General features: G+C 64.0%; 1 protein-coding gene across 3 annotated transcripts in view; it reads left to right on the plus strand.

The window, feature by feature from the left end:
* Positions 1 to 1,576: 1,576 nt before the first annotated feature.
* Positions 1,577 to 12,669, plus strand: part of CACNA1B (calcium voltage-gated channel subunit alpha1 B) — a gene marked incomplete at its 3' end in the record, with an annotated part of 192,444 nt that continues 181,351 nt past the window's right edge. For all 3 annotated transcript variants that reach the window (XM_079927741.1, XM_079927742.1, XM_079927743.1), the window contains exons 1-3: positions 1,577 to 2,009; positions 2,978 to 3,099; positions 6,109 to 6,248. In XM_079927741.1, the coding sequence (XP_079783867.1) occupies positions 1,724 to 2,009; positions 2,978 to 3,099; positions 6,109 to 6,248 (548 nt within the window). In that variant the 5' untranslated portion in view covers positions 1,577 to 1,723. The remainder of the gene's footprint in view (positions 2,010 to 2,977; positions 3,100 to 6,108; positions 6,249 to 12,669) is intronic.

Here is a 12,669-nt window from a genome sequence, read left to right on the forward strand (position 1 = left end):
GTTCCTTCCTATCTGAGATGGTGGTGTAAAGACATGATGTCTCATGCTGTGGCAGCCACCTTGGGCCGTGAGGCGACAAGCATGAGGACAAAACGTGCAGGTGGTGACCACAGGAGGGAAGAGGGATAGGAAGAGTCTGTGTTCCTGAAATAGCATACTTTATGACTTAGTAAGTGAGGTTAAAACTATTGTATAGTCACTGACACGTGGGAATTGGGTTGCTTACCTCTGAATACATCCTAGGTGATGCACACACTGTACCCCTGCAATCTGTTCCCCAGCAGCCTGAGGGATCCTTTTGGAACAGGAGTCAGATGACCACCTGTCTGCTCAGAACTCTGCTCTGACTTCCCATCACACTGAAGACAGAAGCTGGAGCCCAGATCTTGGCCTGCATGGCCACCCCAGGGTCTCTGCACTCAGTGTCCTGTCTCACTCTACAACATTCAGGTCCACTCAAGGATCATTTCCTGAAAGTTGTCTTCCCTGACTGGGTGGTAGAAAAGCCGCTCCTCCCCCACCCCCCCCGCATCCTTATCTCCTTGTTCTGTTTTCACAGCGCTGCTACCTGGTGCTGCCGGCAGTATTGATTTGCTGTCCGCGTGCTGGTGGAAGGGACACTCGCCTTACCTCCTCTGCCACTGACTCAGGAAAGGCTTCTTGTTTGAACGTTGTGAGGACCAGATGAGCAAATCATGTGTGGATCGAGTAGAACAGTGCCTGGCGCAAAGTAAGCCCAGTGTGAACATTGCCGTTCCTTGTATGAGGATGTCTTCTCCGTGAAGGCAGAGCTGGGAGCCTAGCGCCTGGCACCTAATAGGGGCTTAGTGGAGAGGCTGGTTGGCTGGCTGGATGAATAGCATACAACAGGCTCTCTTTAAATTTTTATTGAAGGAATGGTGGAACGCAGGAATCTCTGAATTGAGGTTTTGGAGCTGATTCGGTGTGTGGTGATGGCAAAGTCCAGGATACGATTGAGGGCGGAGGGGCCCCAGGACAGAGCTGTGCATCCTGAAAACCCAAGACCAGGGAGTTGAAAGCATCCTCTATACTGATGTCGAAGACCCCGAAAGGATGGCAGGAGAGGGCCAGGAGCCAACATCTTCTTGGAAGAGGCCGGTGTCCGCAGCGAGGGGGAGGGGAGTAGGCGATGTGGCCGCTGGGAGGAGCGAGGTGTGGAAAGAAACGTGGGGAACTAGGGGCCTCCCCCTCCCCCCTTTGGGCTACAGCGTCTCGCAGCTGGTGATGCCTCCTGGGGGGAAGGAAGGGTTCGTTTGTGCCGCTCAGCAAGCCGTCGAGGACTCCCAGCCCCGCCCAGCTCCTGGCCTGAGCCTCCCAGTTCAGCATCTGGCCAGCGGCCGGCCGGGCGTGAGGCGGGAGGGCGCACGCGCACCGCTGCCGGCCAGCCCGGGCGCAGCCCAGGAGGACCTGAGGGCCGAGGCGCAGCCCCCAGGGCCGGCTGCCGGACCCGGCAGGGGGACAGGGCGGGGGCGGCCAGCTGGGGGCGGGGCGGGCGCGGATTGGTCGGGCGCTGCCACGTGACCGGCCCCTTATAGGGCGTGGTGCGGGCGGCAGTGTCGGGTGCGGCGGCGGTCGGCCGGGCGAGGTCCCTTGTGGGTCCGGCGGCTCCGCGGCTGCTCCACTACGAGCGCCAGGCGCGCCCCGCGCCCTCCCATCTCCGCGGGGCCGCCGGGCTGGGGGATGCGCGCAGCGCCCGGGAGCCATGGTCCGTTTCGGGGACGAGCTGGGTGGCCGCTATGGGGGCGCCGGCGGCGGGGAGCGGGCCCGGGGCGGCGGGGCCGGCGGGGCGGGCGGCCCGGGCCCTGGGGGTCTGCAGCCGGGCCAGCGGGTCCTCTACAAGCAGTCGATCGCCCAGCGCGCGCGGACCATGGCGCTGTACAACCCCATCCCGGTCAAGCAGAACTGCTTCACCGTCAACCGCTCGCTCTTCGTTTTCAGCGAGGACAACGTCGTCCGCAAATACGCCAAGCGCATCACCGAGTGGCCATATCCTGCCGGGGGCCGGGCCGGGCGGGGACCGGGGGCCGCCCGAGGTCGCGGGGACGGCCACGGGTGCGGCGTCGGGCGTCCGCGCCTCGCCGGGTCTGGGAGGGGCGGCCTGGGCGCGGGGCCCCGGGGCGGGGGCCGGTCGCGTGCGGCGCCCAGTGGCCATTTTTCCTGGGGCTGGAGGAGGGTGCGCCCTGGGGAGAGGTGCATCGGGTCGGCTCGGCGAGGAGGGGGCGGGGCGGATTCCGGACCCCCTCCGCGCGCAGCGTGTGCGTGCGTGTTTGTGTGTTTCTGTGTGTGTGTGTGTGTGTGTGTGTGTGTGTGTGTGTGTGTGGTCGTGGTGGCAGCGGCCGCGGGAGCGGGGTGGACGCTGGGCGGAGCCCCCTGCCCCTGGGCTCGTCCCTTCGCTTCCACGGTCCGGGCGCAGAGCGCGCGGCCAGCCTGGAGGGCACCCGAGGGCGAATCGGTGTCTGTGTAGGTGTGAGCACCCGGGGGACGCGAGCCGGTGCGCGCGCCTGGCTGCAGGTGCCTGTGTGTGTGCGGGCATAGCATGAACCTGGTGCTGCGCGTGCGTGCGTTCGGGACTCTCGGTACATGTATGCTCACGTGCCTGTGTAGGTACATGTGGCTGCGTGTGTCTTTAGGGGGGAGTGTGCGCCTGCGCGGGGTCCTTCCTCCAGCCGCGCGCTGGGGGCCCACAGCCCCCTCCCTCGGGGCGCGGGAGCCTGGCGGAGCCGCGGCGGAGACGCTGTCCGCGGTGCTGACGGCCGCGGGGACGTGCTGAGGGGCTGGTGGCCGCGACTGCGGAGGCGTCCCTCGCGGCGGCCCCGAGGATGAGGGCGGGAAGGGCGGGGTGGACTCCGGACCTGGTCATTCTCAGCCCCTCCGGAGGCGGCCTGGCCCCGGCTGCTGCACTGCGCGCTGTCGGCCTTGGCCTCCTCGCTTCTCCTCTTTGGCGCCTCCCGGCCAGTCCTTAACCCACGCACTCCGTTTGAGTACATGATTCTGGCCACCATCATCGCCAACTGTATCGTGCTGGCACTGGAGCAGCACCTCCCCGACGGAGACAAGACGCCCATGTCTGAGCGGCTGGTGAGTGCGGTGGTGGCCGGCCTGAGGGCGGGGCGTGGGGTGGCGGCAGCTTGTCTGATTCCACGACCCTCTAAGGATCCGTGACTGGGCGCAGCTTCCTCGGGCAGGGTAGTCTGGGCAGCTCCCCCTCTTTCAGGGTAGGAAAAGGATAGGACCCGGGCAGCTGGCGCTTGCCTGAAGGGCCGGGAGAGCGGGATAGCCAGCTCAGCCCCTGCTGGGGAAGGGTGGCTTGAGAGGGGCCATTTTAGCCCGCAGCTGCTCTGCCCAGCGTGCCACCGCCACCCCTACACCTGTCCAGTCCACGCGGACTAAGAAACTAAGAGCTAAAGCTGGGGTGTGGGAAGGGCGTTCGTAATGGCCCAGGTTAAGGAGGGTCAGGCTCCGTGAGTGGGGTGGGGGCTAGCTGCCCACCCTTCCCTGCAGGGCTGTGATAGTCTTCGGCCCCCGGGGTGCAGCCCTTGGTCTCGGGACCGTCAGCCTCTCCTTCAGAGCTGTCTTCCCTGGCTCTGCTTGGAATCCCTTCCCTGTGGTCCCGCCACTTCCCGTGGGAAGCACTCCTTCCCAGCCTTTCTTCCCAAACGTCCCGAATATCGCTTCCACCCACTCTTGCCCGGAGCTCCCCAGACCCCTGTGGTTTCCCCTTTTGGAGTACAGAACCCACAGGAGCCAGGATGCCAGGTCAGGGTGTCTGGAGGTGCTGGGGCAGAGGGAAGGGTGCTGCTTCAGGAGGTGAGCCCCATTTCAAGGGTGAGGTTATGTCCCCTAGCCCCAGCCACCCCAGCTGCCCGGGCCCCTTTGCCTGGGCTCGGTGTGGGCTCCCAGGGGCCTGAGAGACTGAGCTTCAGAGCAGAGAGAAGGAAGAGTAGCTGTGGGGATTGGAGAGGGAGCCTGGGGCCTGGCTGGAGAGCCGCCGGAGGTCCTGAGGTCCCGAGGAGGAGACACTTCTGGAGGCGCGGGCGGCCAGAGGCCGATGCCTCTTCTCCACACCCTGGCAAGTGACCACTTCTGTCCAAGCTCCTTCCCTAACTTCAGTGGAGAAAAGCGTTGATGAAATAGGGCCTGTTCAGCGCTCTGCGTAGGCCTTGAACTCCAGGCAAGGCGTGGTCACATCCCTAAGGGAGTCCAGCAGGGGTGGGGCCAGAGGGAAGCAGGCCGGGGGAGGGGTGGGTGCGGGGGGCAGGGAGGCCAGGCTCCGGCAGCAGGCCTGAGTGGGCCAGCCGTGTGTCCAGCCACGTCTGAGCTCCTGCCTCACAGGTGAGGGAGGGTTTGCTTTGTGGTGATGGGCTTCGGTACACTTGCCGGAGTTGGGGGCTGAGCTGTTGGGAGAGTAAGCAGAGTGTGCCCCCCCGAGGCTGCTGAGGCGGATGGGAGGCCGGACACAGCGGGCCTGGAGAGCAGGCGCCCTGCGGCCCAGGGCTTAGGTCTGGAGGCTGCTGCTGCCAGAGGCTGGGAGGGGGCCGTGTGGCACAGGGGCGGCCTGGCCCGGGGTGGGGCCTCCACAGCTCCCTGTCTCTGGGGGCTCCGCTTCCCACACACCCATCAACTTCCTGAGTGGCCTTCAGCCGGAGCCCTGCCCTGAGCCAGCCCTGAGCCAAGTGTGATCAAGGATGGGGCTGGGGGAAGGGCTGTGAGGGAAGGTCTGGGCAGGGGTCTGGGGAGGGGCCCCGCCCCGTCTCCTGGCGCTGGCTTACTCTTCTTCTGTGAACATCTGTTTGCTGGGGCCCAGCTGTTAACCCAGGGCAGGTGGTCCGCAGCCTCTTCTCTCGGGGAGAGGGGACCCTCCAACTAAACCAGACGAGAAGCCTCCGGGGAACGATCCTTCGTGAGTCAGCATCAGGGTGGTAGGACAGGAGAACTGGGCCACCGTGGACGCCAGGCTGAGGGTGCCCCAGGTCAGATGGGAGAGCCCTGGGGGGCCAGGCTTCTCTGGGGAGGAAGGCTCAGGCCGCTGGTCCTGAGTGGGAGCTGGCAACACCCACAGGGAGCCAGTCTGGCCCTCCCCTCCCCTCCCCTGCAGCCCCGGGAGGCTGGTCCCTGGCCCCGAGGCTCGACCCCTCCCTGGCGGAGCAGCCCTCGGAGGACAAGTCGTCCTGTGGCTCCCACAGTCCTGGGGGCAGGACCTCCCCGCTGCCCCTTTGTCCACTCCTGTGTCTGTGGTCTGCACTCAGGCTGTTTCCCATGCTGACCCTCCCCCTGTGTCCCCGTTGTCCAGCTTGTGGGGTCACCTGCACAGAGGCTCTGTCTGCCACCCTTCCCAAGTGTGTGGTGCCCCTGGTCAGTCTCCACGCCGCCTGTGTGTCTTCTCCCTGAGTCCACGCAGCTCATCCCCACTGTGCTCGCCACCAGGGCCGGGCCCGTGTCGGCCCTGCCCTCTCCCATCCCCATTCTTTTCTCACACTGTTCCCTCCGCCTGGAATTCCTTTCCTTTTCGCCCAGCTGGATGCCTCGCCCTCCAGAGGCTCCCTGAGGCGCGGCCATGCTCGCTTCCACCAAGATGTATATGTTTTGATTATCCAGAAGGTGTGTGTTGAAGGAATGCGTGGGTCCTGGGCCGTCCTCTAGGGAGTTGGGCCATTGTCCCCATAGCGGTTCGAGCTCAGGATCAGACCCAAGTCACCTCTGGGTTAGGATTTGTCTCTGCCTCTAGCAAGCTGTGAGTCTCCGGCCCAGTTCCTGACCTCTCTGTGCCTCAGTTTCCTCTAGGATGGGGATGATAATAGTGCTTAATGCATGTGGAGTATTATAACGATGATTGTCCTAGTGATTGTGGGAAAACCCCCCAATTTTCTTATTGCTTCCCCTGCTGCAGGGCTTCCGGGGGTGGGAGCCCCCCCTTGCTATTGTGATCGGGTGTCGCTGGCCGCGGGGACAGGGCCACCTGCCCTGGTAGGGAAGCTCGGCAGAGGGCAAACAGGCCCGTGATGGAAGAGCCGAGTCTGTGGGTGGTGGGGGGTTTCCTCGCCTGCCACACCCCCGGCGGGGGTGACCTTGCTCTGCGCTTCTCCTCAGGACGACACGGAGCCGTACTTCATCGGCATCTTCTGCCTCGAGGCCGGGATGAAGATCGTTGCGCTGGGCTTCGTCCTGCACAAGGGCTCCTACCTGCGGAATGGCTGGAACGTCATGGACTTCGTGGTGGTCCTCACGGGGTGGGTGCTGGGCCCGGGCTGCCCTCTGCGAGGGGCGGGCTTGGGCACGCTGGAGGCCCCGGCTTCGTGCTGGTCCTCACAGGGTGGGTGCTGGTGGGACGGGCATTGTTTCTCCCCAGGAGGCGCCTGGGCTGTGATCGTGGCCGAGGGGCCGTCGACGGTGCTCTGTCCTCGGGCGAAGCTTGCTTACAGAGCTGCTGGTGCCGTGGGCAGGTCACCAGGGCAGGGGAGGGCTCTGGGCCTTATTCTGTAAATCCTGGGCTCCAGCCTTGCCTCTGTCGCCCCATGATCTGGGGGGCTCCTGCCTGAAGGGTTCTCGGACGCGGCTTCCTGGAGCTGTGCTTGGGTGAGGCCGCGCCGGTGTGTTGTCACAGTGTCTGGTTCCAGGAAGGAGCTTAATCAGTGTGTCCTGCCGCCCACTTTCCTTCTCAGACGGACCCTGACAAGTGCCAGCTTGTGGTTTCCAACAACCCAGGAGATCCAGAAAGTCGCCGTGGGCTGGGCTGCTTTGAGAGCAGGCGGAATGCCCTGCTCCTCGTCGTGGAGGCCCCAGCCTTTGGGCCAGGGTGTTTCCGTCGGCCTGATGGGTATTCAGGCCTCTGCGCTCCTCCTCTGGCCAGTGGAGGCTGAGGCGGGGGCTGAGCTGCTGTTGCTCCGGCTCTGGGCTGGGGTTGGGGCTGAGCGCCTGGGTGTTCGCTCCACGGGACCTGTTTGCACAGCCCAGGTCCCAGAGGCCCCGCCCCGGCGGACTGCAGCCGCGCTTTCTGGGACCTTGTGGCCCCAGGGAGGCTCGGAGCCCCACTGTGGCCCAGAACACTCCTTCCAAGGGACAGGAGGCTGTGGCCAGGTCTCTGTCCTGTGCTGCATGTGAGGACACACAGACTTGGCTAAATGGCCTCTGGGCTCCCGCAAGAGGCCCCCTCACCCGCCCCGTCCTGGGGGGCCTGTCCCGCTGTCTGCTCGAGCTGCCGGTGGCCTGGCCCCAGAGGTGCCTGCAGCATGCCCGACATGGGCCAGAGTCGAGGTGGCCTCGCCTTCGGAGGGTCTCTCCCTGGAGGTGACGGAGGGGCCGGTGGGCCTTGTGCCTCAGCCTCCCTTTCTGTCTTTGCACCAGCCTGTCACCGGCTCTGACGGGATGGGTGCCGCTGAAATCGGATATAATAAGCTTTCTGGGAAACTTGCTGTTTTCCTTTCATTTTTCCTAATGACCGAGTAGGGAAGGGAGCGGGGAGCCTTCTGCTGGGAGCCGTGCGGTCCTGTGGTACGGCGTGCGCCGTCCACACCCGCCTGCTGCCCTCGGTGGCGGTGGCAGCAGGGGCTTTTACAGAAAGCCCTCTGGGGTCCCACCGATGTTGCTGGTGGGGATCTGGTGGTGGGTGTGGCCCCTCGGAGGGCAGGGTGCTCCCACAGCCCGGTGGGCACTGCGTGGGCTGTCCAGGAGAGTCGCTGGCTGTTTACATCTCTCTCCCTCTAGATGTGAGTCCCTGAGGATAAGAACAGCGTCTTATTTTTCAGGGTGTCCCCAGAGCCTAGCTCTGGGAGGGCCCCCAGGAGGGTCAAGGAGCATCTGCTGAATTAATGGGCTATTGAAGCTAGGGTGCTCTGTGCTTGGGCCAGCTGGGAGCTGGGCGGGACGGTGGGACCCTGCCTCTGGGGGTGCTGTCCGTGGTGCTGAGTGTTTGGACTGCTGGGAGCAAGCCGGGGAGGCAGGACCCCTGGGTCTTCCAACAAGCGTGTCCTGATTCCAGGTCCAGGGAGCCCCGTCCTCCTGTGAGGGCTAGGAGAGACCTCCAAGGCTGGCTGCTCTCTCTTGCCATTGACCACACTCTCCGGGGCACAAGAGAGAATAGGATGGGCTCACTTGCCTGGGAGCCCCAGCAGGGGGATCCCAAGGGTCCCGAGACCTTAACTCTGCCCCCAGCCCGGACTCGGAGATCCTGACCTCAGTCCGTCTGTTTCTCCACCTCATCTTTCCTACCTCTCCTCGCTTCTGCCTTTTCTTCACGTGGGCCCCTCTCCTACCCCGCCAACCTGTTTCTGTCTCTCTTTCCCTCCCTCCCTGTCCCCTTGTCTTGTTCTCTTGGCCTTTGTCTGCCTGTTTCTGATCTTCTCTGCCTCACTGACCCTTTATCTCTTCTTTGCCATCTCGGTATTTCTTTGCCTCTCGACGTCTCTGTATCTCTGTGTCTTTTTGCTTTTTCGCTCCCATTCTTCCTCTGTCTATTTCTCTTTCTGCCTGTTCTGTGTCTCTCATCCGGGTCCTGGAGTCTCCGCTCTTGCTGGAAGTTGGCACCAATGGTTTGCAGGCTCCCTCTCTCTGCACCTTGTCCCCAGGGGTGACGCTGGGTTGGGAGGGGAGCCCCCAGATGGGGGGGTGATCTATGTCCCAGAGTCGCGTGCGGGAGCTGCTCTGTTGCGCCTGGTTGCAGCACCCGGGGACTCGTGACCTGTGTGTGTACTCGTGTATGCGTGCGCATGTGCGTCTGTGCATGCGTGCACGTGTATGTGTGTGTGGTGCGTGATGGAGGGAGGCCCTCGTCCATTTTGGGGTGAGTACTTGCCCCAGGGAACCCGGGGAAGAATGCCTAACTCTAAGCCCTCCTGAGCTGAGGTTCCTGTGGGTAGCCATGGCGGGGGGTGGGGACATTATTTCTTGGTCCCTTTTTAAAAAATTAATTAATTTATTTGTTTATTTTTGGCTGCGTTGGGTCTTCATTGCTGCACGCGGGCTTTCTCTAGTTGCGGCGAGCGGGGGCTACTCGTCCTTGCACCGCGCGAGCTTCTCATTGCAGTGGCTTCTCTTGTTGCGGAGCACGGGCTCTAGGCACGAGGACTTCAGTAGTTGTGGCACCCGGGCTCAGTAGTTGTGGCGCACGGGCTTGGTTGCTCCGCGGCATGTGGGAATCTTCCCGGACCAGGGCTCGAACCAGGGTCCCCTGCATTGGCAGGTGGATTCTTAGCCACTGCGCCACCAGGGAAGTTCCCTACTTTGTTGTTTTTAATTAGGGTTGACTTAATTGGTGCTCAGAGGGCCGGAGGCCCATGGTGGGGAGGGGAAGGGCTCTGGCCGGGGAGGCCCTGGTGCTGACTTGTCCCCAGAGGCCAGCTGGGCTCCCTTCTACTTCTGAGGCTGGCACGCAGGTTGTGGGAGGGCCCCGATGGAACGAGGGCCCCTCCCTGCATCAGGGAAGCCTCTTAACCTCATATACTCACCTGTAGACTGTGCCTGGGTGCACGCTTGGCATTGCAGGGGGCACAGCATCTAGTCCTGGCCACGGAGCCAGGTGAGGGGCTGTCCTGCCTGCCGCCCTCTGCCCTCCGTCCTGTCCACGCGTTTCCAGCTCCTCGAGCTGCCCTCGCCTGGCACTGCCCCGCCCACTCACCAGCCCTTGATCGCTCATTTATTCAGATTCAGTGAGCCTTTGCCCGGTGCTGAGGAGGCAGCAGTGAACAGGACCCCCAGGCCCCTGCCCTGTGGGCTGTGTTTCTGGGGGACCCAGTCTCCCTGCCCCGCTCAGTGTCCTCTCGGTGCGCAGAGGGTCGGCAAGGGCAGGTCATGGCCACATCACGGGGCCTGGGGGCAGGTGTGCCGTGGAGACCGCTCCTTCTGTGACAGCACTGTGCTTCATCTTCCCATGTAGGAAGGGGGTTAAGGAGAACACAGTGTGGACTGGGAGGCTGTTGCTCGGTGTCGGGGGGTCAGAGAAGACTCCGTAGTGAGGTGACTTTTGAAGGATGTGAGGGGATGAGCCATCTAGATATTTGGGGAGAGGTCTTGGCTGGTGGTGTCAACACCAGGACACAGGTGTATCCGTGGCCTTTAGTGCCTGAGACCAGACAGGATCCCCAGGGAATGGGGAGTTTGGAGGAGAAGCTGCCCATGACTGAGCCCCGGGACCCCAGAGTTGACACGTTGGGACTGGCCAGTGAGGTGGGTGGGGACGGTGTTGAGGAAGGGGGAGCGTGCTCTCCTCGGGCAGGAGCAAGGGGAGGATGGATGGCTGAGTGCGGCGGTGGGCGCCGTGCAGGTGATGGGTTCTCCCGAGGGCTTGCAGGGGAAAGCCCTGTGGGAATGGGCAGGGTCCGTGGTGAGCACCTGGGGCAGCTCTTCCACCTTTGAGGGAGTTTTACAGCAAAGCCGGCAGAGGACTGGGCAGTGGCAGGAGGGAGGGGAGGGGCAGAGGGTTTTATTAGGCGGGGGCCGGAGCCTGTGTGCAGATGGGCCAGGTCCGGGAGGCGGGGGCTAGCGGTGATGCAGCCGGAACGCTGGAGTGATGTCCTAGGTGGATGAGGGAAGCTAAGGTCCAGCGTCCCGGAGTCCACGCTCATCTCTCTGTAACAGCGGGAAACCGGAGGGTGAGCTGAGTGTGCGCGCTGGGCTGTCGGATGAGCAGGAAGGGCTGGGGCCGGAGCCGTCCCCTGACTTTGCATTTCCACTGAACCCGGAAGCTGGCTGTCATCTGAGGCTGGAGTGGGAAGCAGGTGGAGTGAGATGGGGCGACGGGGGGAGAGAGTGAGTGCGGAGTACCTTCACCTGCCTCGGCCTCTCACCTTCTCCTCGGCCCCGTCTCTAGTCACCTTCCCTCCTCCGCCCGTTGACCATCTGGCTGGCCGTCCATCCACTTGTTCGTTCGTGTGGAAGGTATTTGTGAAATGCTCTGGTTGCTGGGGACACGGCAGTGGACGTGGAGCTTGCGTCTCCCGGGGACACAGGCGACGCACAGCTCTAGCCACGCAGGGCAGTGAAGCAGGAGGCCGGGGCGGGGTGGGGGTGAAGTTCCCCTTCACGGGGGTCAGGGAAGGTCCCTAAGAAGGACCTTGAGCAGAGGTGTCCTGAGCTGGGGGTGGGGCAGAGCGTGAGGATGTGGGGAGGCCGCGGGGCCTGCTGGGGGGCTCCGGGTGCAGGGGCCGGTCCTGGGGGGGGGAACAGTGCCCCAGGGAGGCCATGGGGCTCGGACTGGGGTGGAGCTGCAGGAAGCACTGGTCTGGTTGACTGTCCTCAGGAAACCCGCCGGCACCCCCGAGTGTGGCACCCGCATCCCCAGCCTGTCTGAAGCTGGTGTGTCCCCACGTCACCACCTCCGCCCTCCCCGTCCCATCAGCAGCCCGCAGCCCACCCTACGGTCCTGAGAGGTTGATGCAGCTGGGAGTAGGGGCAGCAGCAGGGTCCCCTCAGACCCCGGGGGCCTCTCTGTGCTGGCAGAGGGCCCCAGAATCCCGAGGCCATGGGTGTTCCTGCCCCTGTCACAGCCCCAGCCCCAGCCCGGAGCTTTCCTCAGGGACAGCAGAGAAACGTGTCCCAGCTCAGACAGGTGACTCCCCAAGGGGACGTTTCCAACCACAGCCTCTCATTTCACTCCAATTACAGGAGTGAATTTCTTTCCAGGACATGTAATTAGAGCTCAGGGTCCTCCCTCCCTGGCCTGGGCGTCCTGTGGGAAGCGGAAGGTGGAAGGCCAGCAGGCTGGCGCCGCCTAGGGAGAGGAGTTTGTACTGGGCGTGGACGCGAAGTTGGTCAGAGGGCGCAGGAGAGTGCTCTGGGGAGGCCAGGCCACGGAGGACACCGCCCTGAGTGAGGAGGGGCCAGCAGGTATGGGCCAAGGTGCGCAGTGACCCTGTGTCCACGTGTGGCAGCCAGGGACGCTGTGCCTCACCATGGGTGACGCTGTGTCCAGGTTTGAGGTGACTAGGGACACCGTGTCTGAGTGACCAGCGGCAGTGGGTCTGGACGTGGGCTGACCCCAGTGCATGTCCGAGCGTGGGCACCAGAGCTCACGTTCAGGGCTGGGGCCGCCGCACGTGGGCCCCTCCTGCGTCCTGTGACTGCAGTCCTGCAGGCGGGGTCTGTGATGCCTGGTCAGGTCGGGGGTTTGCTGGACTTTCTCTTCCATCCCCACCTGAGGCTGGGAACGGTTGGGACACAGGAGGGGCTTGAGTTCTGACAAGCGGCCCCCGGACAGCAGAAGGAGGCTGTCTGGTCCCCATTATTACGCTCCAGGCAGCATCCCCGAGGCATCACTGATGATTCAGAGCAGGCCTGGCCCCAGGGCTCCGCAGGCCTCCTGTGCTGTGTGGCCGGGTCGGAGCTGGGTGAGGGCACCCTGTGCCCGGCCCCTAGGCGCCTGCCTCCTGACACTGGCCGCCCACGGGGCCTGTAGTCCCTGGGGACAGGCCCGGAGCCCCGTGCTGGGTCGGGTGGGATCCGCCCTCACGCTCGCCGCTTTTACCCCCTGCCTGTGCCTCTGCCCTCCTGTCCCCCCCATCTTCCTCTGATTTAGGGCTCTTGTCACTCTCCTGGGGGGTGTGGGGAGCCGGAGCCAGGCCCCTCCTGGCCGCTGCCTGCAGACCCCACCCCAGGTGTTGAGGGAGAGGCCCCTCTGCCCAGCTCCAAGGGCCTGGGGATCCTGGCAGGACAGGGAGC

This window comes from Stenella coeruleoalba (genome assembly GCF_951394435.1).
Source record: "Stenella coeruleoalba genome assembly, chromosome: 7".
NCBI classification, from domain to species: domain Eukaryota; kingdom Metazoa; phylum Chordata; class Mammalia; order Artiodactyla; family Delphinidae; genus Stenella; species Stenella coeruleoalba.